General features: G+C 38.3%; 1 protein-coding gene across 1 annotated transcript; it reads right to left on the bottom strand.

The window, feature by feature from the left end:
- HNRNPLL (heterogeneous nuclear ribonucleoprotein L like) lies at window positions 1–27,724 on the bottom strand. Its single transcript, XM_042789636.1, has 13 exons — window positions 27,377–27,724; window positions 18,817–18,935; window positions 17,306–17,543; window positions 12,865–12,950; window positions 10,452–10,548; window positions 10,287–10,359; window positions 6,302–6,373; window positions 4,395–4,612; window positions 4,110–4,231; window positions 3,534–3,735; window positions 2,564–2,621; window positions 2,347–2,445; window positions 1–799 (listed from the first exon to the last, which is right to left on the bottom strand). The coding sequence occupies exons 1-13, from the start codon at window positions 27,572–27,574 to the stop codon at window positions 744–746; spliced, it is 1,638 nt and encodes a 545-aa protein (XP_042645570.1). The 5' UTR covers window positions 27,575–27,724; the 3' UTR covers window positions 1–743.

Raw genomic sequence — 27,724 nt, 5'->3', positions numbered from 1 at the left:
TACAGGCTTGCAATTTTAATTTTTAAAAGGCCCCTATGGTGGGACTACCTATAGATGGCATCATGCTAATGCAAATGGAAAATAGTTTAAAAAAAAAAAAAAAAAACAAAGAAAAAAAAACAAAACCCCCCCAAAAAAACTACTTTATGAATTCACACCATACACATGTACATATTTAATAATAATTTTCTATGTTAGCTTTGTTTGAACTATAAATCAAGTCTATGCTACTAAAAATTCAGTATGTGCAACATTAACCTGATTAAAGCATTTTATAAATACAAGCTTTTTAGTATTGCAACATACTTCACTACTTAACATATTGAAAAACAAGTTCTACATTTAAAATTCATATGTAATAGTTCTATCTGCCAATTAAGACTACAAATGGAAAAATACTTGCTAATCTTTAACATTATTGAAAATGCAAATATATTTTATTTTTGGAAGAAAACAAATCTTGTTTATACTACTGGTGTTTCTTTAGACATTTGAAGATACTACACTAACAAAATACAAACTCTGTAATAAGCTTACAACATGTACTTCTCAGAGGCAAAAAGAAAAAATCTGGTTTGTATTTATGAAGGAACATCCATTTATTATAAAACAAGATAAAAGATATTAGAATTAAGTTGAAACAAGGCAACATTAGAACAACCACTTTAGAGCTTTGTGGACGAAGTGTAGTTTTAAACTTGCAAATCACGGTGAACGTAGCTCTTAACATGCTGTCCTCTTCTCTATAAATGGGATGACGTAGAGAAGCAAAGCTTCAAGGTATAAGGGTTGGAGCCATCTGCCAGGAGACAACATGTAACATACTCAGAGCATTTTACTGAGCGTAGCTCTCCTGCTGATCAAGATCACCCTCCATAATCTGACACGTTTACCAGTTCTGTAGACTGAAGGCTCACACCTCCCCACCTACCCCTGCCAGTGGCCTAGCAGACACCAGATGACCTGTAAGCAGATGTTACTGACAATCTACCAGAATTTTTCAGACATCAAACTAAAGTGATTGATCTGGTCCAAAGGGAATGTAGATAGAATTCTGAATGTTGTACTATACAGAAGGAAGACCATTATTGCTGCCCCCTCTTCCTAGCCGACCCATTTATAAAGTATCACTTAATTGGCAATTTCAAAGACAAAAGGCATGGATATTTAAGCAAGTCAGGATTTAGAATGTGGCATTTCTATCCGAGACAAAGTGGCACTGGACAGTATTGACATGTGTTTGACTGAGAAAAGAACAGCAGATGTCCAGCACACCCTTAGCACACATTTGCCTCAGGTAATGGCAGATATGTCCTCCCGATTCAGCCAACCTCAGACAATCTTATTACAAGTCTTAACTAGCAGTCCTTGCTTTAAAATACTGTCTTTTCCTGTGATAGCTATATTTGATTGTACTCTAGAGTTTGCCTTTCTCATGTTGAAAGAGTAAGTTCTTCTGTTATCATCTCTCCAAACTGGGATAAATCTGAAACTGTGAACAGTATGTTATCAGTAATATCTTAAAAAATATTCTGCCCCTGAAGTAATCCCAGTCCATTATTGAGAAGGTGGACAAAAGGGACGGGAAAAGGGATGGGAAAGATTTAAACTGTTAACACTTGACAGGGAAACAAATTCATAACAGTTTGGAGAAGACAGTTGAAAATAATATTAGACACTGGACTGGATTCAAAGTGAACATAATTCCATTTAATCCAGTAAATTGTCTTAATTGTCCAGTGCAGATCTGGCCTGTTGTGTACTTGTTTAGCAGGTAAACTCCCCCTCCATTCTTACTAGTTTGGAGCTAAACTCAGCTTGGCCTCACAAATTCTGATTTGAAAGAGAACCCACTACAGGAGCAGTTAATTCAGAGCAGTAAGCTGTGTAACTTAAAGAATCTTCTGCTCAAAGATACTGCAGATTTCTCTGCATTTATTTTGAAAGATGTAAAAAGCTTCAGTAAGACATTATCCATTAGGTTTGATTTTGATGACAGTGTATTTTAATGCTTTTCCTGCCTGCCACGTTTTCATCCCAAACCAATTTTTTTTAACTCCACAACAGAGTTGCAGAGCATATTTTGAGTTCTATAGGTTGACTCAAAAACTAAGAAGAGTGACATTTAGACAGAAACTAATTGAACCTAAACTAGAAATTAAATACTGCAATATATATAAGTATAGGTGTGAATTTATATATAAAATACAGCATATATACATATAATAAGAACAGTGCAGTTTGTAGCTGCAGACTGAGCTGCTGAAGCCTCACATTTTACAAAGGCCATATCAACATGAAAGAAAACAAGAATTTATAACAGTAAGATCAGTAAAACTGACTTACTTGGGACTCTTATCTGGTAGTGATTAAGTACGGTGAGAGCTTCCACTGCATCTGTCTTGCATTCCCATTCCAACAGACCAGACAGTGTTTTGGCAGAAGCTATCAAAATGAGAAATAAAAAAGGGAAGGAGGGGATCAGTAACATCTCCCGACAGTGTATGCTCTTTTCAAAACTGGAAATCAAGTAACTCCCCCAAACAGATCAAAGTTTACTTACGTTTTGGATCAAACACTTTGTATTTAATAAAGCTGAGAACTTCATGATCCTCACATAACTGTCACAAAAATAAAATAATAGATAAAACTCCAGTAAAAATGCACATAAACACATTAGCAAAAATTCCAAGTTCCTGGAAGAGACACACAAAAAGGAAAATACTGACTCTTTAAGAGACCTTCCATGAATTTACAGAAATTATTTAAAATACATGTTTAGACTGGTAACTCTTTAGAATACCATTCTATAGTATGCAAAACAATGCTCCTATATCTGTGCTGTCCCGCAATAAATATATTATAGGCACAAAAATTGTTAAGAGTACTGATATCACTACTACCTCAACGTATTTAAGTAAAACCAAACCTTTTTAACATTCCCACTTCAATACAGTAGCTCAGAAGTTGTACATACAAGCACACCACCCATGAACCAGAACTTGGGAAAAAATATTTTTATTGAACTAAAAAAAAAAACTCACTGAACTGTCATCAGTTTTACCACTGCCTCCACTTGAGAGGCCCAAATAGTGCATGTTTAAGCATCCAAAGTTCCTTTAGGACTCAGCCGTGCAAACTATTCCAGGTGCATGCTTCTCTCTATTCCAAAACACCCTAGCAGTTGAGAGAGCAACCATCTCAGGAAGTCAGTAAATCTTTAGTGAATTGTAGTCCTAACTTTCACCATATTTGGTTTTGTGCGAGTCTTTTCCCCTTCCTCCACAAAAAAATGCATTAGGCTCCTCAACTTTATTTCCACGATCTTGTTTCTCATGTTAAGGAAAAAAAAAAAAATTTTGAACAATGCCAGAATTGTGAAAATATAGCAGCTTCTATATAGGCTATAAACCTATTTAAAAAAACCAGTTCTCTGCCAGTCACTATCCCTGTTACTACCTTTTAGAAGTAACACAGTGTAAAGCTAGGATGGAGCCCCAACGCACTATGTCACGTTCATTTCAACTGCCTACCTTTACAAATGTTTCTTCAGTTACACACAGGGGAACATTATAATAATGCAGCACACAAGAGGGTGGTTGGATGATGTTCTTAGATGCTTGGCCAGCACTGGTAAAGCGATTATTCTTACTCATTGCAAAATCCTTGTAACTACTCGTGCCATCCTCCAGTTCAAATATCTGGCTTGGAACTACTGAATGCTGCTTGGAAACACTAGGATTTAAGGATATATAGAGAGAGAGTTAAAAGTTTCTTAAATAATTAAGACCTGCATACTTTGCACACAGATTATTGATCCATCCAAAACAGAGCTGACATTGAACTAGAACAAGATGGGTTGGATTTGACACCTTCCTAGTAAATGGATGGTTAAGACACATTAGGGAATGCAGTTTAGTAACAGCCAATCCATGTAATGCCCATAGACTTTATTAATATAAATAATAATAAATAAAATTGTAACTAGTAATAAATAAATAACAGTTGCAAATTGGAAATCATGACTCCAACAACGATAACAGATGTTTGTTTGCTACCTCATTCCATGTACCCACCAGTAGACTATTAATCTGATAAAGCATATTTACCAGACATTAAGTCTCTTTCCAAATAACTTGACATTGTTGAGATGTGTGACAGCTCTTTCCACAGCATATTCGTCACCCATTTCAACCAGTGCTGTTCCTGGAATAGTCTTCATAAATTTCACCTAAGATAGATAAGGGAAAAAATTTCATTGCAACAAACAGCCCAACCAAGTGTTTTCTAAGTTATTAGGAATTATTTTTAGACCATCTCAGCCAGGGTGGGTTTTTCCAAAACAATTAGAATTACTATAGTAGTTTCCAAGTCTCTAATAAATGATGCCATACCTTCTCAATGTTTCCATACAAGCAGAACAGGTTGAAGACCCTTGAACAGTTCATCTTTAGCTGATGCAACCCACTAACCATGACAACTGACCCAGAAGGATTTCCACCATGCATGTAAGAGGAAGATGCCTGGGGCAACGGGTAAGCAACAAGTTCTGGAGTGTCCCGAGATCCCATTCGGTACCGGCTTGGCAAGGGCAACAAAGGACCATGTGAACCTAAGGAGATGAAAGACCATGCTTTCATACTGTTTGAAACAACTTTCACTACTTAAATATGCGTTAAAGCCCACATACGTAATATATATTTAAAGGAGGGGGGAAACAACACAACGTTACAGCAGTTTCCAATAATTTTTTTCCAATTAAAACAAACAAAACAAACAAACAAACCCAACCAACCCACCCACCCCACCCTATTCTATTCCCTTCAGTGTTCCAAGTCTCTTCTTACATTACCAGACAAGAAGGAGAGAGCTGTTGCATGGTATTGTTTTTATACACAAGTGAAAAAAGGTATTTCAGTAATTATAAAAATAGTATCTTCCCTACACCATACAAAATATTTGAACATAAACCTATCAGAACAAATATTTAAAATAAACCTCCAGCAATATTGCCATGTCTACTTATAGAGCTACATGACACCAAGACAATATTACAAAGTAGGGAAAACAAACCAGAAGAAGTGAACTTTTAGCCAGAGGTCTGGAGAGGAGATGACACAGCTCTTTTTCCAGAGACAAGAGATTAAATCAGAAGACTGCCTTTCTACAAACAGCTCATTTGGAAGAAACAGGAATACTTAAACCCCTGTATTAATGCAAAATGAAGCTGTCCTATTTTCCACTACAGATAAAGTAACAAGTTTCATTGAAATAAACAACTTATTTTTAATGAACAGACATTACTAGCATGCAATATTTCTGTTTACAGAAAACATCAGTGTTACAGACCAAGGAAAGGATCCCTGTTCTTCTGAGACAAAAATAATGTGAAATTCACATAAGCCAAGTATAAAAGGAACCTTTTGTCCTTTTTCCCCAGCAAAAGGTAGTAATGAGAGGGACACATTGGTATAGGAGGAGACAGCCACATTACTTAAGGTAGAAGGGTTTATCAGAAGAATGAAAAAAGAACATCAGTGAGTACAAGGTGGAACTTGGAAATTCTGGAGATCTGAAGAACCTTTGGGAAGAGTAGGTAAAAGGTCAACCTACATTGTAAAATATCATAAATACATTTGCAAAGAAAGAGGCAAGACAAATCACATTGCAGCTGACAGTTAAGAGGGTAAATAACTAGAAGAGACACATTTAACTGGGGGCATTAGTTTCTCAAACCTGAGATCTTGGTCCAACACATGAAAGTGACAGCAGATCTTCATTTACAGATAGCACTGGTAACAACTGCAGCACATAATAGAACTAATTCTATAACTTCATTCTTACACAGTCACATTGCTATACCTTTCCAGAATTAGCTAAATTGGAAGAAATGCAAAGCCCGCAATTCACAGCTTTGCATGCAAGAACATCAAAGAGCTCTGAGTTGCATCAAACCATTGATCAAGCTATGCTGCCATTTTCTAGAAGAAAACTACTTTCCCAGTACAGATGTCATTTTCCATCCATTGCTACGGTGATGGCAACTGAGAGGAAACATTCTCCCAAGGAATAAATTTGTAGAGCCAGAACGCTCTCCGTAAAAGGAAAAGGTATGGCAGTAAATGCACATAGATTTCAGGGAATCACCATCATTTTCAGAACGTGGACTGACAGCACTGCAAGTACAGCACAGTGAACTACTCGTGCTGTAGGGGTCCACAGTTAAGCACTGATTGAGTGTTTAGAATTCCACATAACATGTAAAGAAATCATAACTACCTGTCAATCCTATATTACTTACCATAACCATCATGTCTAAATGATGATGGGTGCTCTCCCAAAATAGCTTGCCTCTGGCGGCCCTTCCCTCTGTCTAACATGTGGGAAGGGAAAAAAAACAGTTTAGTATGCACAACTATGCACTTGATTTCTCCAGTTAAGACACAAAGCATCTAGTTAAGAAGCAAAAAAGGTAATCTGAGTCCTTGTTAATTTTATAAACAATTTCTCATTCATTATACGTCTAGAACCACAAGCTGTAGCCCTGGGACACCAAAATTAAAAGACTGCCATCTGTATAACAAATTGCACTTAAGCTGATTTGGGGCAGTGGCCAATGAAAAGATGCAGACATTTAAAGTTTATGGAAATACCCAATAGTTTTCTTGAACAGACACCACACATTAGTATAGATAACACCATACAGCAGGATTTACCTATGTGTCTCTTAAAACAAATTTGAAATGCAGTACTTTTGAAAAACAGTACCTGAATCATAATATTAGCTTCAACAGCAACACATTTTCAAAGTGGGCTTCTTTCAAGAAGTTTCAGCATAAGCCAACAACAACCTGTATTACATGGTTTCATAATCAGTAAACAGAGAGCGTTACATATGTGTACATATATATTTACAGAACACCTACTGATTTATGGGCTTGCTGAAAGGATTGTACGTTATTGCATTATCAGCAGCACGTAATAGTTCAACTGAAGAAAAACACCACTGAATAATGCACTTAAACAATGGTCAATCCTCTAAGCAAACCCAGTTCTCTAGGATATAAAGTTAAGCAAGGGGTCTACATTACTGGAGGAAAGTAGTGCATCACAGCCAACGCTGTATTTTCTAATCAAATCCATGCTGCATGACAAACAAAATCTGAACTTCCAGATTTCTTTGTGGTAAGCAACAATTGATTTCTCACAATTAAAAAAGCCATGTTGAAAAGATGAGGCAAGACATTTATCAGTTTACAACATTTTGGAGGAAATTTAAGTTGCTGAAAACGCTGAAAGTGGCAACTCCAGTCCCATGTAGCTGGAGGGATTTCTCTTGAAAAACAGGAACTATTCACATTAGGCAACACAACAGTGGGAGATGAAAACACATGTGCCCTTCCTGCTTGGGATTTTGAGGACAGGTTCCAAGTCAGACATTTACTCAGGCAGCAAAGCCTGAAGAGAAAATAGTGCTGAATGCCTTCAAATATATAGAAGAAAGATTAATTCTGTTAATGTTTGGCTTTCCATTCCCTTTTCAGGGTAACAAGTCTGGTTCTGGGCTCTAAAAAGCAAATGGCAGTCTTTGAGCATTTAAAGAGCAGTAATCATCATTCAGAAAAATTATGATTCCAGCCTGTGGAGCTACTTTGAAACTACACAGTAATATAATAAAGGACCATATTCTTCAAATAAAGAATTCTGGGACAACACAGTTTGACAAATATTTTTTCCTCGTGATGGTGTAGTCCACTGCTCTCTCCTTGCCCTCCTCATACTTGTTCCTTCTTTGAACAAAGTCCCTCAGTTGTGCCAGTACAAATACTTGTGCAAACAGACATTGAAACTTGGGAACTGATCTGTGGTAAAAATAATTCTGAAATGAAAGAATCTTTATAATCTAGCTTAAGTTTGTGGTTTGCTGTTTTTTTGTTTTGTTTTTAAATCAGGTCCTTAAGTCACTGTGTATGCTGGTATTACCACCAAAAGAAATGCTCTAAACTACAGTTTGAACTTTCTGGCTAAAAGCAAGTAGAATACTAAAAGTCAGATGTTTTTTTCAGTTCAATCTTATGCAATACAGGTTTATAGCAGGAGGCACTTGCTAGGAAGCTTACTTAAGTGGAGAAATACTATGGAGAAGTCTGTAATTTGTTACCATAAAGAACTAAAACCAGTTCTTTAAAAAAAAAAAAAAAAAACATTCACAAAATGCATTTCCTTCCTAAGATTTGAGGAGGGGTGTGTGAAATTCTGAAAGGATGTACTAGCATGCTTGTCCTCAGAATGAAATTCCTTTGGGCTGTGATCTTGTTTTCTGGGGTCAGATCTCTACAGTTTGGGTCATGTTAAGTTCAAAAGCCAAACAATGCTGCTGCAAGAATAAGTTGAAGCACAAATACTTCATAATCCAAAAGGATTACTTAGTGGGCAAAATTTCTCTAGATGCCTGCTTTCTCAAATCCATTTCAGAGTTCATTCAACAATTTATATTCCCATTTTTCAGATGAATGGATGTGGGCCAGCGTAAATGAAAAAACATGCTATATACAATATAGCATGATATACAGATATGTATCTAATACAAGTCTAGTTCTTTTCCTCTTATGGGCAATAGTGATGTATAGAAAATAGACAGACTGTCAAAGTAACAAAAGGAAAACAAAAGAGTGAGAGTTCTTGAGAAAGAGCAAGCTGTACCTACCCTAAGTTTTTCATTTTCCACTGTTTCTCTAGCTTGGGGAACATTTAGTTCATACAGCCATACCTATCTGCAGATGAATTACATCATGCAATTAGATGCACAATGTCACAAACCAGCCTCCAAACACTGCCACGATCAAAAGATATGAGGGTCAAATTAATCCTTCGGATTTTTCAAATTCAAGCCTTCAGATTTTTTCTTGCCCTTGAGTTTCTTCAAAATCCCTTTAACTCAGGAATTTGAGAAAAAAAAAAATTGAATCCTGATACAAATAATCATAATCTACAAGCTGCAACCAATACTGTAGCTCCCTTGTTAACTTTTTACAAGAACTTCATTTTGAAAATTCACGCCCTAAGTTTTCAGTTGTACAACAGTTTTACAAGCCCAGCGTCTCTGCAGAATTACTCTGGAAGTGCATATCACTTGAGATGGCCAAAGCCCTGGCTCTGGTATAGCCTTTGATAAGTAGATACTCTATCTTGGACACATGGTCTTTTCTAACTTTACATTGCACACATTACTGTACATAAGTTACTGAACACTGCACTCAACAGTTACAGATTATTTTTTTTTTTTTTAAATAAACACTTTACAGGAGTTAGGCTACACAGCAGTTTGTCTTTACATATATAGTCATAGTTTCCACTGACATGAGTTAAGCTCTGGTCATTTTTACAGCTGAGTACTTAAGAGACAGTATGCCTGTACCAATTATGAATCTCCCTATTTTAATACTTAAATATAACTGAGGGGACCTATCTGATATTGCCCTGCTCAGTTCCAACTATCTACAGATAAGGATTAAACTTCCTTACTACTAGACAACAGTTACACTGTTAAGACTGAATGCAACTCTCACATACAGAAAGTAATAAAAAGATTACAATGTCAATGATATCAACACGAGAGGTTCTTAATTTTGGAGGTTCTCAATTTCTCAGTTGTAATTGTAAGGGAAGTAAGAGCAGCATACATACGAACTTGAACAGAATGGGTACAGTCTATCGTGTTATTCATCCCATACAAATCTGAAGTACTGAAAGTGTCCTCCTTTAAAAACTTGTGGTGGTGGTGCATGCAGTATGCAGACAAGGTGAATTGCAAGTCTGAGTTTTTTCAGAGGGTTTTTTTGTTTGTTTGGGTTTTTTTGCTGATGCCGATGTGGTGCATGATGAAGTGTAGAGTCAGCCTGCTGAAGTCCTCTATCCTTCTTAATGCCTCGTCCAACATAGGGGAAAAGAGTCCTTTCGAAGGAGAAGCAGTGTGCAAGTTTGTAGTTTGTAAGGAATAGTCTGTACCAGGTTTCCTCTCCTCCAAAGAGAGAGAGCTGCTTGGAGAAATGCAAGTCCTTGAGAACTGCGAAGGTGCTTGCAGGTGTGGGCTCCTTGTTGAGCTAAGTGGATCAAGCACACGGCAGTAGGGGGGACTAGGGCTCAGGGTTAATATCCTGGCTTGTCAACAGCCTTCAGCAGCACTTGCTTGCTTTGAAATGACTACTGCGATACAGCCTGACCACATATGAAGGACTGTCATTAGTATAGTCAAACATCTACAGCGATAACATAGGAAAACCTACCTCGTCGTCCCAGATATGGTTTAGTGTAGTCCCAACTATCGTTGTCGTTTCTAATGACATTAAGTCGCGTTGGCTGTTCAAATAAAGTAAAAATTAAAAAGGTTAAGTCTTGATTATATACATATATTTTTCCAGTACAATTAAAAGAGAAGGTCCAAGCATTACCCTTGCATATTCAATTTTTAGTGTGCAGCATCCTGCATAGATATCTGCTCCATTGAGTGCAGCCTTTGCCTTCTGGGCACAGAACACTGATTCAAACATAACACATCACGTTAAGGATTTTTTTTCCCCCAGGTGTCTCATTCATATCCCTTTCTTCTGATACAGCTTTATTTTTGGAGCTTGCAGATATTTCACTACTGTATACTTTAAAAGAACTCTACAGACTTTAATATAAAATTACCAACAAGTATATATGGGTTCAACTTATGTTAAGCACCTGTTTTTGATACGTCAGCAGCACATGATGAGATCATTCATAAATTACTAAATTCCTCAGTGTGGAGTATACAGATGCAAGCTTTGTTTATGCTCTGATCTTATGCCATTTGGAAGGGGATATTCTAGTGGATTTAGTAATTTTCATCAGAGGACACAGAAAGTTACCGGCAAGCCTACAGACTATCTGAAGGGAAAGTTTGAAGAGAGAGTTCAAGCTGCATCACTGAGGAAGGGATCAGAGCTTGTGGGCAAGAAGGTGTGACTTAAGACAGTGCATCCCTCCTCACAGCTAGCATGAGCTAAACACTTGTGGGTAAGGGGAACATGAACTCAGTAGTTACTTTACAGTGAAAACAACTAACAAAGAGTATGTCCTTTTTAACTTGTTAGACAAATAAAACCACAAAACTAAGAGAGATACTCTGAACGAACAAATAATCATCTCGCATCAAAAAATACAAGCAGATTGCTTTATATCCACTGCTCGAGGCAGATGCATTTACCAGGCTCCAACATGCAGGTTATTTTATGTCCTCTACTCCAAGATTAGTTCATGACTGGCAGAAAAATGTACCTGAGCCTTGGAGCATGACATTCCATAATGTCATATATACTCAATAACACATGGTGACAGAAAGCCTGAACCTTGCAGCAGAACAGACATTTTGCGCCATCCTTTAATAAGATAATTTAGTGAAATGTTGGAAGTAGTCTGTATCAACAGCATATCCCTTGTTTTACCACATTCCTGCAGCCTAACTTCTTCCAAGGTGATGCAGGCTCTCTGTGGAATTTAAGAGTGAGAAAAGTTAAGCTTTCCAGACTTCTAAGAAATTGTTTGACACTGGCTAGAACTGTGGGAGCACATCTGCAAAAGTAATGAGTACTGCAAATAGCACTAAAATTGGAGTAAATTTTTGAACTTTTCAGACAAGGCTTGTCTTGAAGCTCACTTTTTTCCCCTTGCCCCAAACTGTTTACCTACACTGCTGCACTACTTTGCTCACATTTGTGAGTTTTCTTTCAGTTGCTAGATGTTTTTGTTTTTAATAAGGGGCATGTTGCAGAATTTAAGTAAAAAGACAGAAGTACGGTAGCTTCTGAATATGTGCCAGGATCCTCCCCACAACTTCCCTAGTCTTTCACAAGATGCAGAATAACCCCCAGCTGTACAAATCAGCTTACCCAGACAACACCACTTACCACAAACTTGACACGCTATCACAGTAAGTCAAACTACTGCCTGTTAGAACATACAGTTTAAGTCTTCTACATAGATAAACAGCAATCAGTTTGCTTTTATGGACGCTAGGGTAATTCTTTTTGCCTGGCAAGTCATCAACACGGCCACCAGTTAAGTCATATGTTACAGAACTAATAAAGCCTGCCACATCAGTACCATCTGAAATCACAAAAGAATTCCTGAGATTGTGGTACAATTTTGTCCAGCTAACAGCTCAGAAATGGAGGGTAATCAGTCTTTATGAAGGAGGCTATCAGAGTTTTAAAAACTGAGGTGTAATCTTATCAGACTTTGGACTTTGCAAACCACTGTAACACGTTAACAACTCTGAATATTCATCCCATGTACAACTTAATGCTACAAATACAGTAAACAGTAGAGTAGCAGAGCAAGTAATTCCCTCAACACATGGTAAACTGGTCAAGGAAGCCTAAGTTGGTCTCATGCTTTATTAAAGTCAGAATAGTAAGACAAGCAGTATATATTAAAACTATTTTAGAAGAGACTGAAGAAGTCAGACTGCACCTCTGCAATCCCTTATCCATTTCCTGAGTATCAACACAGGCAGGAGCCATGGAACTGTTGTGTATAATGAATACATTGTCAAATCTGACATTTCATATCTGCAATTATTAGCCTTAGGGCCACCTATAAACATTGTTGGCAATGTCACTTTTCTAGAGATGAAATGTGCAAGTGCTGTTTGGTCTTCCAGGCATATAAAAATTAGAAATTACTATGTCTTAGATATAAGTGAAAAACTAATTTGGTCTCAAAATTACACAGTATTTTTCTGACATTCTCATGTCAAATCCCATCTGCAGTCAAGAACCTACAGCTCCCCCCCCCCCCCAAAAAAAAAAAAAAAAAAATCACACTCAAAAAGGATATTCAACCATAGCTTGTATTCCATTTCTCTTGAATATAACAATGCGCTGAACTTTTCCAACAGGGTTGCACACAGTATACAAGACATCCTAAGGAAAAAGGAAAAAAATATTTTAGTCAGATGTGAAATTTCAAACACTTTAAGTCCACAAAACATTATCTTGCATTGGCATTTAAATTCCAAAGAGCAAAGAAAAGGCTTGTTAATTTTTCATTTATAATTTCCCCTATACAATTTATACATTCATAATTAGCATTTTCCAGATTAATATACTACAGGCAGTCAAATCTGAAAAACAGGAAAAAACTGTAAGTACTCATGCAAACATCAGCTTAACAAGTATCTTCAACTGTGTTTTAAAACCCAGTAATTGGATCTATGTCTTAAGCTGTGCTCCCTTTTAGGCACGCGCTGCAGTAGTTTTACCAAAGTGAAGAGAGACAAAGTGACACTGTATTTATAGCACATTTCATTTCGTTAGAATCTAGCAGCCGAGATTTTTTTTTTTTAATTGCTCATGTTCATTTTCAGAAGATTAACTGGGGTAGTCCATAATGTAAGCTTAGGTAGCTTATCAAAAGGAGAATTTCAATCGTATCCACCTGAATCAAAGACAGTACAAGTGGTTACTGTGCTTCTCCACTTAAGGCAGAGAACATTTCTGACAGGAAACACCGGATTCATGAAAACTCATTGTTAATACTCTGCTTTCACCAGCATTTGTCTCTATTACAAGGAACCAATAAAATTCAAGACCATCTTCAGTGCTGCAGGGGAACCAAACAGCAAGGAGAAAAGCTCACCTTACTGCACATCAGGCCAGGCTTATAATGGGGTGCTAGGAGTACATCAAACAACAGTTGATTACACATAACAATTCAGACATCATGGTACCAGAAATTAGTCTCCAGCATGAATCTGGCCAAGAAAACCAACTTTATTTTAGAGCGATTATACACCCATGCTCAGAATTCCCAAGACTCAGGTTTGAGAACCTGAAAAAACAGAAACTGTAATTTCTTGAAACAATTTACCTGTTAGACCATGTTCAAACTGCTGAAAGCATATAAGCTTTACTAGACAGCCAGTTTCATAGCTAAACCTAGCTGACAAATGCAGTGACATCTTGGTGAAACTCTATACCACAATCTATTTTCTCCTTCTTTTCTTTGATCTAAAAAATACCAAATAAACCAAATACTTGCAAAACGCTCATTCCAAGATCTTAGCGTACACCCTTGAGTTTATTTGGGGGACAGGAATTAGGTACAGTACTTATTATGTTCTGCAGAACAGCAGAGCAACTGGGAGGCAAAGGGGTGGACCATGCTGGATTTCTTAAAAACAAAACAAACACACCCCCACATACCAAACCTGCCCAAGAAGAAACTAGTAAAAGAGGATGTCTTATTGCTAGCTACAGCTGAAGTGGTGTAACTCCTGGCTTTATATAAAGTACCATAAGCTTTAATATATGGGCATATCACCACTGAAAAATAACCAAACAAACCCTCCCCCTCTCCCCCCCCTGCCCCAACAAAGCAAAAACATTCTCTGTCCTCAGGGACAGCTCCAGACACTCCAGTGTCTGTTTTGCATAGCTAAATGAAGCAAGCAGAAGAGACTTTAACCTTAGGATATTCAGAAGATGGGCAAACATTTTTAGAAAGTATTCAAGCAGCTTGAACCCCCCAAAAATAAGATTTATGAAATCATTTATAGGTATATTTTCTATGCACGCTCAATAGCACAAACAGCTACCCTCCATCTCCTCATATTTCTGAGAAGAGAATCCTGAAAACTTTCCAGCTCTGGGTGACACTAATTTTCAGGGATATGACTTACTTTCATAATTTGTCTCTCAAAACATTTCTTCACAGCCAATTAAAAAAAAAAAAGTTGTCTTTCAAAATGTACATTTACTCAAAATACCACCAGTATTGTTAACCAGAAGGCACCCACATAGCTGGATTAGATTTTTTTTTTTAATTCAGATATTTTAGATTACTAAATCAATCAAGTGATTCACAAGATACAGTAATGTGGGATATTTTAAATAAAAAATTAACACTAGCATCATATACATACTAGAGTATCATAAAAAGGAGGTGCAGCAACCTAATCTCAGAAGTTGATCGTTAAAAACATTTCAACAGCCAAGGCATACCACACCTTCCTTGTGAATGTACAGAAGGTTCAAAGGCAACAGCAGAGATATAGCTGAACAGTCACAACTGCAGCAGCAGGGATCCCTTTGAGAAGGGCTGTTTGAACAGACAAATTTGTCTTACAGACAAATCCCTGACAAAGTTCTGCCCACAGACAAGAAAACTGAGAAACAGAACTTCAAAGACTTATATATGACGCCTTAGGCAAAATGTTGGCAAAACACCAATCCTCCCATCACAAAGGGGTGGAAAGCAATTAGGAATTAAATACAGTTAACTTGCCCTTCTTGCCCTTCACAGCCACACCCCTCTAAAAAAAACTCTGCTAGGAAAGAAGCAGATCACAACTGTAATGGAGGAAATAAGCTGCAGCAAAATTTTAGACCAATTTAGATGCCCTTCCATTAGATGCCCTTGAGCAGACCAATTTCTCTGCAAAAAAACTGTATATTGTTTTGAAAGAAAAGCACTTAAGAATTATGGAACAGTTTATTGCAGTTATTCAGACTTGCTGCTTAAAACTGGCTGCAATTTTTCATTTATTTTCTCTAACTATAGTTGAAATACAAGGATAGATAAGTGTTGAAGAGGAAGAGGTGGTGGTGAGCTTTGTAGGTTTTTGGTTTTATTTTTCTGTGGTTTTGATGTTGGTTTGTGGGTTTTTAAAATAATGTAGACTTTGCCTGAGGCATTAAGTTAACTGTTTCTTTAACCCACTGGCCAAGTGCAAAATTTTTATTTTCCATCATGTTCCTAGGTGTTATGGGTACAACTGCTCTTCCCAGTTGCTATATATGACTCTCCTAGTTTACATTAACTTCCATGAGCTCTGATGCTTGCAAGTAATTTTGGAAATCTGTCTGCTTCTATGCCCACTGGTATACTTTAGACAAACAGTTGGGGACTGTGGGAAGAAAGAGGTTGGCAGGAGTTGGTTGGTTTCAAAAAGGAGCTACTGTGCTAGAGGCTTCATCCTCAGAATTTCCATGAAACTCTCCTAGCCCAGAATGATGCTTCTGCTACCAATTTCCTCAAGCATCTGTGTTCAACTCAGCTGCTTACGCAAGACAAATTGAAAATACATGAATGAAATGTAGTTTCCAAAATTTGTCTTACAGTCACATGCAAAGAACACTAACTTAGTCAGTGGGTTTGTTCACACAGATCAAAGCAGGTATATTTTTAAACACTGATGAAAAAGCAACTCATACCCTTGCCATGTTTTTCTACAAAGAAAACTGACAGGAGAAAGAAAATTCATCATTCACTAATGAATCAGCAGGTAAAAAAAAAAACCTATCAATATTCACAATACAGTAAAGCAAAAACCATGATATGGAACTAACTGCTTGAAGTAATTTCAGGAATACTAAGTTTCAATCGATTTACTAACATAACACATGGCACATTAAACAATACTTGCATTAAGTTATATGGTTCCACACAACCCAAACACATTGACTGATCCATACTGTCCTGTGTATTTCCCTAAGACAAGTAACTTAGACTTGTATCACAGTATTACAAGTCTGCTTACAGCAGACTTTAAAAATGATTCCTGAAATATTTCTGTGAAATTCAACATGTACTAGAAAAATCTCTATGAAAAATATAAGCGTTCAGTGCATGAGAAAACATGCACTTAAATACTAGCAAAAAATATCCGTACCAGTGAAAAAACCAGGCATGTGGGCCGTAAACAGATGGCAATATATTAGGATGCAACTCTATATATGGTATGAATTGAAATACTGAAATGTAAAATATATCAGCCCAAATAAGTAAGGAAGATTCCATCAAACTGGAGTTGATCATCAACAGATGAAGTTTTCAGCTCTCCACAAAGGAAATACTTAAGAATGAAGGACTGCAATAAAATTACTCCTCCTACTGGAAAAATTACTTGCTATTTAAACATACACCACTCAGAGCCTAAAAGCTAAATGACATTCCTGATGTTGTGGTAATACATGTGGAAATATTTCAAAGGCATGTAGCAACTTAAACATTTCAAAATCCTGACCACTGAAGTCTTCAAATGTATTGCAAAATATCTGTACAACGAGACTGAATTGTCTCAAAAAACGTTTTTTCCAGGACATGCATGTTACTTAAGTGAAGATGGTATAAAGCTTCGGTAGGTGAGTTTAATTCCTGACTCAAATTAGCCATGTACCATTTTAAAAAATAGTACACAATGAAAATAATGTAACAGAGATCGCTGCTCCCTGACTTTTATTACAAAAGAAAAAAAAAAAAAAAAGGAACAACATACCACTGTAATTGGGTAGAGAGGATTCTGAATTGACAACAGAAGAACTTTATTTCCACCAGATGGGTCATCAGTATTCCCTGGCCGAGTAATCCTCTTACTTGTTGAATAGTTGAAAAAGGCTTGCTGTCCAGCAATGTATACAGGTTCATCTGCTGCAAATGTTACACATTTCTTTGCACTTTCTATGTTTTCAAACTCCACCAGAGCCTGGCGTTTAAATGGCATCATCATGACATAGCTGGTGAGAAAAACGTTACAGTAAGTTTTCCTATATGCTTACTCAAAACAACTCTAAAGTCCCATAACTGTCATATATTATGTTTTTCTAAACAATTCCTAACAAGGACATAGAAGGAAGGTAGGTCTCCCTGCTCATGCTTCCCAAACCTGGTCAACACATTTCTAAAGCATTTGCACAAAACAAAGAAATGCAGCTATACAGTAAGTAAGTAGTAAGCAGTTGTTTTCCTGAAAAGGTTTAATGCATAAAAACATTCAACCAATACAACAAACAGTTAATCATTTACTAACTAACTACAATATTAAAAAACTTGCTAAAGCCATTTATGAGGTAAAGGATCAAAGTAAACGCAAATTATAAAATACATTCAAGGTTGATACATTAAACATCTTTGCTGTTGCTAAGAAATTTAGAATACTATTTTTGACACAAAACTCTTAGAGGAAATAAACAGAAGTATTCTAGCTAACCAAATTCAGACATAGACAAACCCAAGAAGCTTTGGCAGCTGATTAAGTTTTTGAAAAGTAAAATTCCCAGGCTAAAATGTACCTATTTGTATTCCTGAACAAGCTCATGCTCTCTTGATTTTATTTATTTATTTAAAGATACTGGCACAAGTATAATTCAATTATTTTCCTATTAGGGCAATGAAAAATACTATTCTACTCTTTACAAAACCCTATTTGGCTTCAATATATGCATTTACTTGAAAAGAAATGTTATGTTTCCAAAAAGCAGCACTCAGAACTCAGAGTAAGCAGGCTCCACCCATTCACCATTACAATTTTGTTCACAGATGAAGAATCTTCTTTAGGTTATATGACCTTTGAAGGGGCTTTCTCTGAATTATCATCTCATTCTGAAGGCCCTACCATAACACAAGCACTCTTCCCATATGAAACCACAGGAAAAAGCATCATCTGCTCTGTGGCCCATCCTTATTTTTGGTATATTCACTTATATCAAGACCACCCTTGTGCTGTTCTGCAGTTCAGTTTAGCTCCAGCTCATATTCAGGCTAGGACTAGCTGTGCTACTGAAGTCTGATAGCAGGCACTAGGCCACGCACACAGCGTAACCCTGCTTGACCAGACTCGTCAGATTCAGAAACACAGAACCTTCACACAGCTATACAATCTTTATGCTTTACTGTTAACTAAGTTCTGGAATTCAAACGGCCATCATAATGTATTTAAAGAGGTCCAAGAGACTTTTAAATAATGCTCCCAACTTGTCCAGAGACATGACTTTTTACTGCTTGACATACCATATGGTTCCAAACTTTTCAAGAGCTTCCACAAGATCTGCTTCCACAACTGATTCGCACAGACCTCGGACATGGACAACAGGAGAAACAGAGACTTTGTGATGACTTCCCCCAGCATCCTAGCAACGAAATGACATTTTAAAATTCAACACAGAACAAGAAATACTGCTATCATTAACTAAAATTAAATATTTGGCAGACACCACACTGGGACCAGAAGCAGCCATCTAAATGTACAATCCACAAATATTTTAAATAATTTAACTTTTCTTTCCAAACAGATTGCCAAGTTCAGTTGCTGAAGTCTACTTAAACTAAAATCCTTTGCAGATTTAATTAATGTGCTTGCACAGGCAAGATTTTTCAAGATTAAAAAAAAAAAAAAAGCCTATTTAACACTTGGTTGAATTGGTTGAATTGCAGGAAGCCTTCCACCTATATGTTAAAAGCATAAAAAAAATAAAATAGTTGGACATGCACAATAGCTAAAATATTTGACACTCTTCCTCTTTGTTTATGCCAATATTTGTTTGAGACAGGCTGGGGGGGGGAATAAAAATGCAAGAACAAACAAGGGCCATCAGTAAACTGAATGAAAATTTATTATTTTTCTAATGTACGCAGAGCTGTGCCCCACAACACAAGAAAATGCCAGCTCTGTACTATACTTGAAATACACCCAACCTCACTTCTAATTCTGAACACTCTCCATACATGTTTTTAAAGACTTGCAATTTCTGTACATATGGGCATGCTTTCTCTTTTCACTCCAAGGCTGACTACCAATAACAGATTCAACCATTGTATATTAGCACACAGAATTATCACTATGAACATTTTTCAGAGCTACTGCTACGACTTCAGAACGTCTCAGTTCTGTATGACTGAATAATTCAGGTTGGAATCAGCTCATCTTTCCATGAAAAGCCTGAAGTAGGGCTGAAAATTACCTTATATATTCTAAGACATGGGGGTAAAAAAAAAAAAATAAATTATGTAAGCCAATAATGAGAAATAATCAAAGATTAGAGATAATAAAGGGCACACTAAAATATACCAGCACCCAAATTTTATACATGTAAGAGCAGTGTAAAGCTGATGTATTCAAATTTAGAAACAACATCTATGTGTTTGATTTAACAGATCAAGTCTTGTTGATTTTTCCCTTTTTTTGTAAAATGTAGTAAAGTATCTTCTGGAATTAGAGATTCTCATTTGTAGCACATAGGAGCATTCAGCTCGAGTAATTAAGTAACCACAATGATTGCTACTGCTGCTACAGACATTTCTGCCTTCCCTATCTGTTTGAACTACAGATTCATGGAAAAAACACATTCCAAATAATAAAGTTAGTCTTGCACATCAATTCCTGTGTTCTATACACAGCTCCCCCAAAACATTTAAATCGAGGATTTGACCATTCCGTTTCAACCAAAAAGCAGCACTTTAGATTTTGTCAGACGTCAGAACAATCTGCTGTATAATTTTTTAAGCTTAGCTTACATTTTATTCATTTGCAATATGACAGCAGTTTAGGTGGCAGCACACTTCTTTGAATAAGAGTTGTGACAATTGTTGGAAAACACCAATAATGGTATTTGTATAAAATACCATATATTCTGAATTATCCAGCAGAGGTCTACAGGGGTAACAGTGATCAAAGTAGTCATAAAAGGTTAATACTTTGAACTGCAAATACCTAGGCAATTGCAGAAGGAACAGAACTATACAGAGGTTTTTCTTTTCAGCTTATATGTTCTTTACCCACACGCACTGTTTTCAAAGCTGAGAGAAGCACCTAAGGAAACCTTCAAAATAACAATAATTACCAGTTTTTCCTGCAAAGTCTATTACTCCAGGTCTTAAGATAGCAGGCACCTTTATTTACTAGTTTACAGAACAATCAGAAATTATTAAATCAATTACTCATTGCCCTGCATACTTGTTACTACATTAAGAACCCAGTTGATGCTACGGATATTAATTTTCTTTTGTTTTGCTTTCTTTTCTTAATGCATTTAAGAAAGCTCACCTAAAAATATTTCTGTCTAATCAGATGGCAAAGATAAGCAATGATTTTCTCACTGAAGCTACCTTACTTAATTAGCACCCCTATACATCAAGTCAAGCTTTTCAGAGTAGATCATAATGGAACAGTATTTCTCTCTTCCTCCCGTTCCTAGTTCAACATTCTGTCATAGTTTCAGTTCATGTTTCTTTTTTATGCGCACCTCTTTTATATTTTTATTTATTAGCAGTCCATTTAAGCTTGCCTGCCGAAGATGTAAGTCTTTCTAATAGTACAAACTCTCTCAAAAATTACGAGTTTTATACTTGCATCTTCAAATCCATTATACACCAGTCAAACACATATACAAGTGTCTGCACTTTTGCAACTGGAATTTTGCCCAGAACCATTTTGCTTCCTTTTGTAGTTAAAGCAACACTTGGCTTTCCAAGTCAAATTTCCTTCTCCCATAACCACAGAGAGAGCATCCTTTAGTAGGTCGTTGTATAGTACGAGATTTAGCAAGAATCAAAAGTCATAATGCTGCTGCTACTGTAGTCATTTGCACGGAAGCTCAAGAAGGTTGGAATAAAAAAAAAATTAAAAAAAAAAAAACAAAAACAAAACCAAAAACAAAACAAAAAAAAAAAAAAAAAAAAAAAAAACAAATACACAACACAATGAAATCTTGGTCACTTGCCATGAAATTAAGGACTTACCTACATATAATTTCAGAAACTAATTTATACAGATAAAAACCACTGAGGTTATAAATGGCCAAATCAGAGAGCCTCTGCTTTACTGAAGAGTTTCTAACCAGCAACAGTAAACAGCAGCACGAGAACCAAGCATAAGCCAGTCCTGAGCCAGGAAGCTACAAATTAACATTCAGAGAACTTAATGGTGAAAGACATGAACGTGTGCCACAGGCATATGTTTGAGTGCAAAAAAGTCTTCATGAAGGACATACATACATATTATCATCAAACAAGTTTTGCAGCTACCAAGCTGTAGTATCAAGCAAATCTAGAATGATCCTAGATTTCCTCTAAAAGGAGAAATAAAACCACTAGACCACATGAAAAGAAATCAGACATGTCTAAGTGCAAAGCATCTATCTCCACAGCTAAGGTCAGAATGTACACAACTCATCCAACTGCTGCCATAATTTCTTCCCAGAGATGAAAAATAGAAGATTTTGACCAAGGTCTCATAGTCACAGTATCTTGAAAACTATATGTGCTACAGTTGGCACACAGACAAAGGTTACATCAAAGCATCTGCTCACATACAGATTAACCACCACCAGTATTTCTCTGCTTACAAAGGAGTATTTCAGTAACTCCAACTCCCATGATGGCACAAAAGCCCCCTGCAAAACTCCAACGCGACACTTGCACTCCACCAAAGCCAGAAGAACAGATTAGCTAATGTTAATGCTGTGCCCATTAATATATGTGGCTTAAGGGTTTCTGAAAGCTCAATAACGGTTTCTTGAAGAATCATTAGCTGGACAGAAAATGCAATTATTAAACAGATAATGGAAACAGAGTTCCTTTCTAAGTGCTCAAGACCAGTAACAAGGACAGAAAGGTTTCCCTCAAGAAAGAAAGTAGGAACATAAAAACGCTTAACACTGAAATCTAGCTTCTGTAGAGCTGAGGCACAAAGGGAAGTACTGACATAACCAAGTCGATGAAGCACGAATCAGTTGCATACCTAAGACTGCAACAGAAACAGCATCAAAGAACAGCTGCAGCATTTAAACATCCATTCTTTGGTGACCTACATAGTTCTAGACAACGTTTTAAAGATATCACACTGGTTTCTTGCTAACAAATTATGATTTGCCACTCCAAAAATGAAGAAAGTCATCATGGGCTCTAGGATGATTTCTCTCTTGCTCACCAATTCCACATTAGAGAACTTCTTCACCAACTGTTTGCACAAAAATGTGTCCTTTATCCTTTCTTCAGTCACTTTCCAACCAGTATATTCACCTTAGTTCTATTGGTTTGTACTACCTTTTTTGGATCATCTGCTCTTTTACCATTTCTCTTCTTACCTCCTCCATCTCTCTCTCTCCTTACTGCAAGATGATAGCACTCCTTCATATTCTCTCCTCCAGGTACCTAAATATACTCTTATTTTAAATCTCACCATTCGGATTATTTTATTCACTCTCAACTTTTTCTTCTTGTTGCATCCCTCAAATTGCTTACAAAAATATGACAGAATCAGGGGGGAAAGACCCAAAGGGTTGTTTATTAGGTATCTAAGTGCCCAAAACTTCATTAATGCCTAACTATGGACTGATCTGCATCCAACTGCCTTGCAAGATGTCAAGGGTAGCTAAAATTACCACACTATAAAGGCAAGGTGAAGGTACACAATGCATTTCTCAATAATCTCAGCTCTGCCCACTGAGGATGGTCTGATGACAAAAGGCTTTTGTAAACAGATACACAGCATTTCACACACACTCTTCGACAGCTAGCTGTACTATGTGATGATGGCATTACTTAAAGCTGATTGCCTTGTCATGCATCATCCCTGCTGATCACACCTGCCTGACTTCAGCAGTTGTCTCTTCCCTACAGAGGTACAGGAAACACCTCTCTCTGTGCTACCTGGAATTCCTGTAGCTTTGCAGTGACAACAGTATTTCCAGCACCCAGTGAAGTAGTGAAGTAAGACAGTGTCTCAGAAGAACCAAACAAACATGACAAAGTTAAGGTTTCATGACAGTAGAAGAATACACCAATTTTGTATATCCTGGATTTTTTTGGTGGTGATGGTTGGTTGGGCGGGGCTAGGCAGGAGAAGGGGCTTAAGGTTAATCATACCCTATGTTCTGGAAGGCTACCTGGCAATTTAGTTTTGCTTTGGATATGGAGTTTGGGGTATCGTTTCTCTTGTTTAATGCATACCTCTTCCTAACACTGTGTCCTTGCAATGATTAAAACTGCTACAGAATGGAATACCAGCACCCTGGCCCCCTCTGCTAATTCAGAACCTGCTCTGAAGTGGTCAGGCAGTTGGGACTAGAGGATCACTGTAGATCCCTTCCAACTGAAATACTCTATTCTGTTCTACTTTCCTCTTGCTTAGCACAATATGAATATCCCTTAAACAAAACAAAACAAAACAAAACAACAAAAAAACAAACAAACAAGACCCCACCCAACACTGAGAAGCATCATCAGGATATTCAACCTGAGGTGCTGGAAGGAAAACTAGCCTGAAGGTAACAGTTACTTTTTTTGATGGGAGAACAAAGGAGGGAAGATGATTTACACTTACTCTATAACCAATTTCTAGGATGTACTTCATTTAAGAAATAGATACATGAACAAGTTGATGCAAAACAGGTCAAGATCTGAACTCATTGCCATCTAGCTACTGCTACCAAAAAAGCCTGATAGACATAAAGCAATTGCCTTCCAAAGTGAGCTGTTTTTCATCTACCACAAAGCAAGAACACTGCACGCAGGAAGTTACACAACAGTAGCTGAGAATCTGCAAGTTCACGTCCCAATCTTACCTTGCAGTAGCTTGTAGTTATGTTTGCGTATTTAGACACCACATCTCACTTCCCCAACTGTAAGAACAGGGATAACAGATCTTCCTTACTTCATAGAAATATTTAAGAATAGGTATGTCAGAAAGAGTGAGGTGGGTGGATGCTACAGAAAATACAGGTCACATACATACAACATTAATCAATGAAACTGAAATTTAAGGGAGGGAGAAGGGATGGAGCTGAAGAGTCCTCCAAACACCCTCAAATGCAGCTCTTAACCCACATTTTCCCACTGTTCTGACTCTCTGCTACACCAGAATTCTGACTCCTCTGCCAAGGCTTCACCACCATTCAACATCGTCTCTGTAAAAGTCATCCTTCCGAATCATACTCTACCCTACAAAAATACTTCTGCAAGACAGTTTCCTACTCTTCTCCTGGTCAACTCCCTGGTTTGTTCCTGGCTCTCCGTGCTGCTCAGCCTTGAGGTGAGCCACAACACAGAGGGTACATTTCTGGGTTATAAGGAGTGTCCACATGAGTGGGAAAGACAGGAAAAAGAAGAACAAAATAAACATTGGGTTTCCCCACCTGGATCTCACATACAGACTTCTAGGCATGCATTTGAAAAAAACCCCAAAACTTAAGAGGCATGAAGGGCTTATTCAACCCAATGAATCAATCCCAGAGGAATGGAAAATGCCACAATAATAACACATAGCCCATCAGGGAGACCCCACCAACCCGCTAGCTCTGTTCTACCACAAAACAGCTTCTATACAAAGAGAGGATATAATCCATGACTGTACTGCACTGATATTCTAGGATCCATATTTGGAAAAAACAAAACAAAACAAAACAAACAACAATGAGAATTCCAGACTCTTACCATACTTTCTACTCCAGTCATCCAATTCCCCATTCCCTATAGTTCCTCCTACTTCATCTTCACTTACTCTTTTTCTGCTCTATTCTGAGCAACCCAGGATACTCACACTTCTTCCCTCCTCTCAGCCCACCTTCATGTTACATCTTTGCCCTGAACCACATACAACTTTTATAATGTAAGAACATTTCCCTGGAGAGAAATGAATAAGATATGTCACAGAATAAATAAATTTCCTGCACATTTTTTTAATCTATTAGAGAAAAAAACCTTGTAATACACATTAACTAACTCTAAAGAAGAGATGCTGGCATTTTGCTATTAAAAGCCCCACATAAAATTACTAACAAAAGCACTCAGTTGTTCGTTTTTCATATATCCACTTTATATTATTCTTAAAAAACTAGTTTGATCTCTGTTATCAAGGCAACTTCTGCCTCTCCAGTAATGAACCTGTGAACGCAGCTTTGTCACTAAATCATCTGTCAGTGACCATGCAGCTCCTCGAGATACAAGCTGCCTAAAAATCATGTTCTTGACTCGCTAAGAATCCGTTTCTGTTTCTTTACTCACGAGACTCGGCACATGCCATTCTTGAAATCTAAAATGTAAAGTTACAGACACACTCTATGTACATGGTACTGAAAGGGGCAGGGCAGTGTGTCTTGTACATTAACTAGGATAAATGGAGACACTGAGGTCAACATGAAGACAATCAAAGCCAGAACCCAGAATGAAAGAAAAAATACATAGCTGATCTCAAAATATTGCAGAAAAGAGGAAAGGCAAGAGCAGTATCTTGTTCCTTCTTCAAACGCTATGCGATGTATATGACAAAATTTCAAGATAACTTAAGCAACCATATGGATTTCATTCAAAACTGGCCTTTAAGACAGAGCGCACTGCTAAACCTTGATTGTGACAGAGCATTGTCTCTGTCACAAGAACTACAGAATTAAAATAGTTCTCTCCAGAGATCTATCTTTGATGAAGTTTATGGGGGAACTTTTGTACTAATTTAGCAGGTACCCTGACCATCAAGAGGTTTAACTGATAGAGAGATGGTAACAGCAAATACTCTCTCATTAATTTATCCCAATGCTAAGCAAGTTCATTTTAACAAATCATGAAATAGAGGTATTCTAAATTTCAAGGTCTGCCATAAAATCGATGTTTTCTTGGTCTTGCTTTTTCAAGTAAAAAACAGAAAGAGCCATCAAGAAGAAAAATGGTTCCAAACAACTGGACAATTAGTTATCTTAAGAAATCAAACAGTAGACACGAGAGTCAAATTTACGGGTCAGTGACTCGATACTTAGATACAAATTCATGAATAAAAGTTATGTAGCAAAAAATTTAGTGAACCAAGGTCCTTATTAGGATTGTTCGTGGGGGAGGGAGAAAGTAGAAATACAAGTGCATTTAAAAAGGAAGCAATCATTTATAATCAGCCTTATTGCCGTATACTGCCAGACACGAGGGTAAAACAGATGGATGAAAGAAACCCTCTGCCTCGCTTACTTCCCCCCGTCTACGTTTCTATAGTTACACTCAGCAGCAGGGCAGGCACCAAACTTGCAATGGCAACATCCCAAAAGGCAACGAGCTGCCCACGGAAGAGAGGCAACCTCAGAACTACAAAAGATCCTAATCGCGTGTCTCCAGCAGACTACAAGCCCCGTCCCTTTCCCCAGGCATCTACGGCTGCGAGACAATTACCCGCGCACCCTGAGCACGCCTGCCGCGGGGAGAAGGGAGAGGACAGGACCAGGGCTCGTCCCCCCCCCCCCCCCCCCGCCGCCGTTCCTGCCCCCCGACCCCGCCGCGGAGGGGGAAGAAGCGCACCCCCACCGGAAATGCCTCCATGCCGGGGGGAGAGGGCCAGCGGGCTCCATCCTCGGGAAGGCCGCATGGCCGGGGCTCCCCCCGCCGCCCGCCGCGGGAAGCCCACCTCCGCCCCTCGAGGTGGGGCGGGGGGGAAGCTGGGCCTCGCCGCCCCCTCCGGATAAACAGAGGAGGGGGAGTGCGAGGAGCCTCACCCCGCGGAAGGCGGGGGGGGGGGGCGGCTCACAGGCCCCTCGCCCCCACCCGCACCCTGACGGAAGGGCCCCCCCCCCGCCCCGGAGGGCGCCGCGTCCCTCACCCCGCCCGAGAAGCCCCCTCCGCGCGGCGCGGGGGGCTTGTCCCGCCGGCTCTCGCTCTCCTCCGCGCCGCTGTACTCGATCTCGCCTTCCTCGGCGGCGGCACTGGGCTTCAGCCGCTTGGCCTGGCTCTCATAGGCGCCGTCCTCCTCCTCCTCCTCCTCCTCCTCGTACCGCTCTCCAGACGACGGCGACGACATGGCCGCGCAGAGGGACGGGACGGGACGGGACGGGACCGGACGGCCCGGCTGCTGGCGGGGGGGGAGGCGACGAGGGAGCAGGGACAGAGCGCGGCGGGGGCGAACCCCAAAGATGCTCTGCGCTCCCTCCCCCTGCACACACCCCTCCCC

This window comes from Tyto alba, unplaced genomic scaffold (genome assembly GCF_018691265.1).
Source record: "Tyto alba isolate M040663 unplaced genomic scaffold, T.alba_DEE_v4.0 Super-Scaffold_16, whole genome shotgun sequence".
Classification (NCBI taxonomy): domain Eukaryota; kingdom Metazoa; phylum Chordata; class Aves; order Strigiformes; family Tytonidae; genus Tyto; species Tyto alba.
Note: the sequence above shows the minus strand (reverse complement) of the source record. Positions and strands in the feature narration are given on the sequence as shown.

Coding starts and splice junctions, on each gene's coding strand:
- HNRNPLL (XM_042789636.1), bottom strand. CDS start 27,574: ATGTCGTCGCCGTCGTCTGGAGAGCGGTACGAGGAGGAGGAGGAGGAG. Junction 12,951..17,305: donor CTCTCTACCCAATTACAGTG/GTATGTTGTTCC, acceptor CTTTTTCCTTAG/GATGTCTTGTATACTGTGTG. Junction 2,446..2,563: donor CAAAGTGTTTGATCCAAAAC/GTAAGTAAACTT, acceptor TCATTTTGATAG/CTTCTGCCAAAACACTGTCT.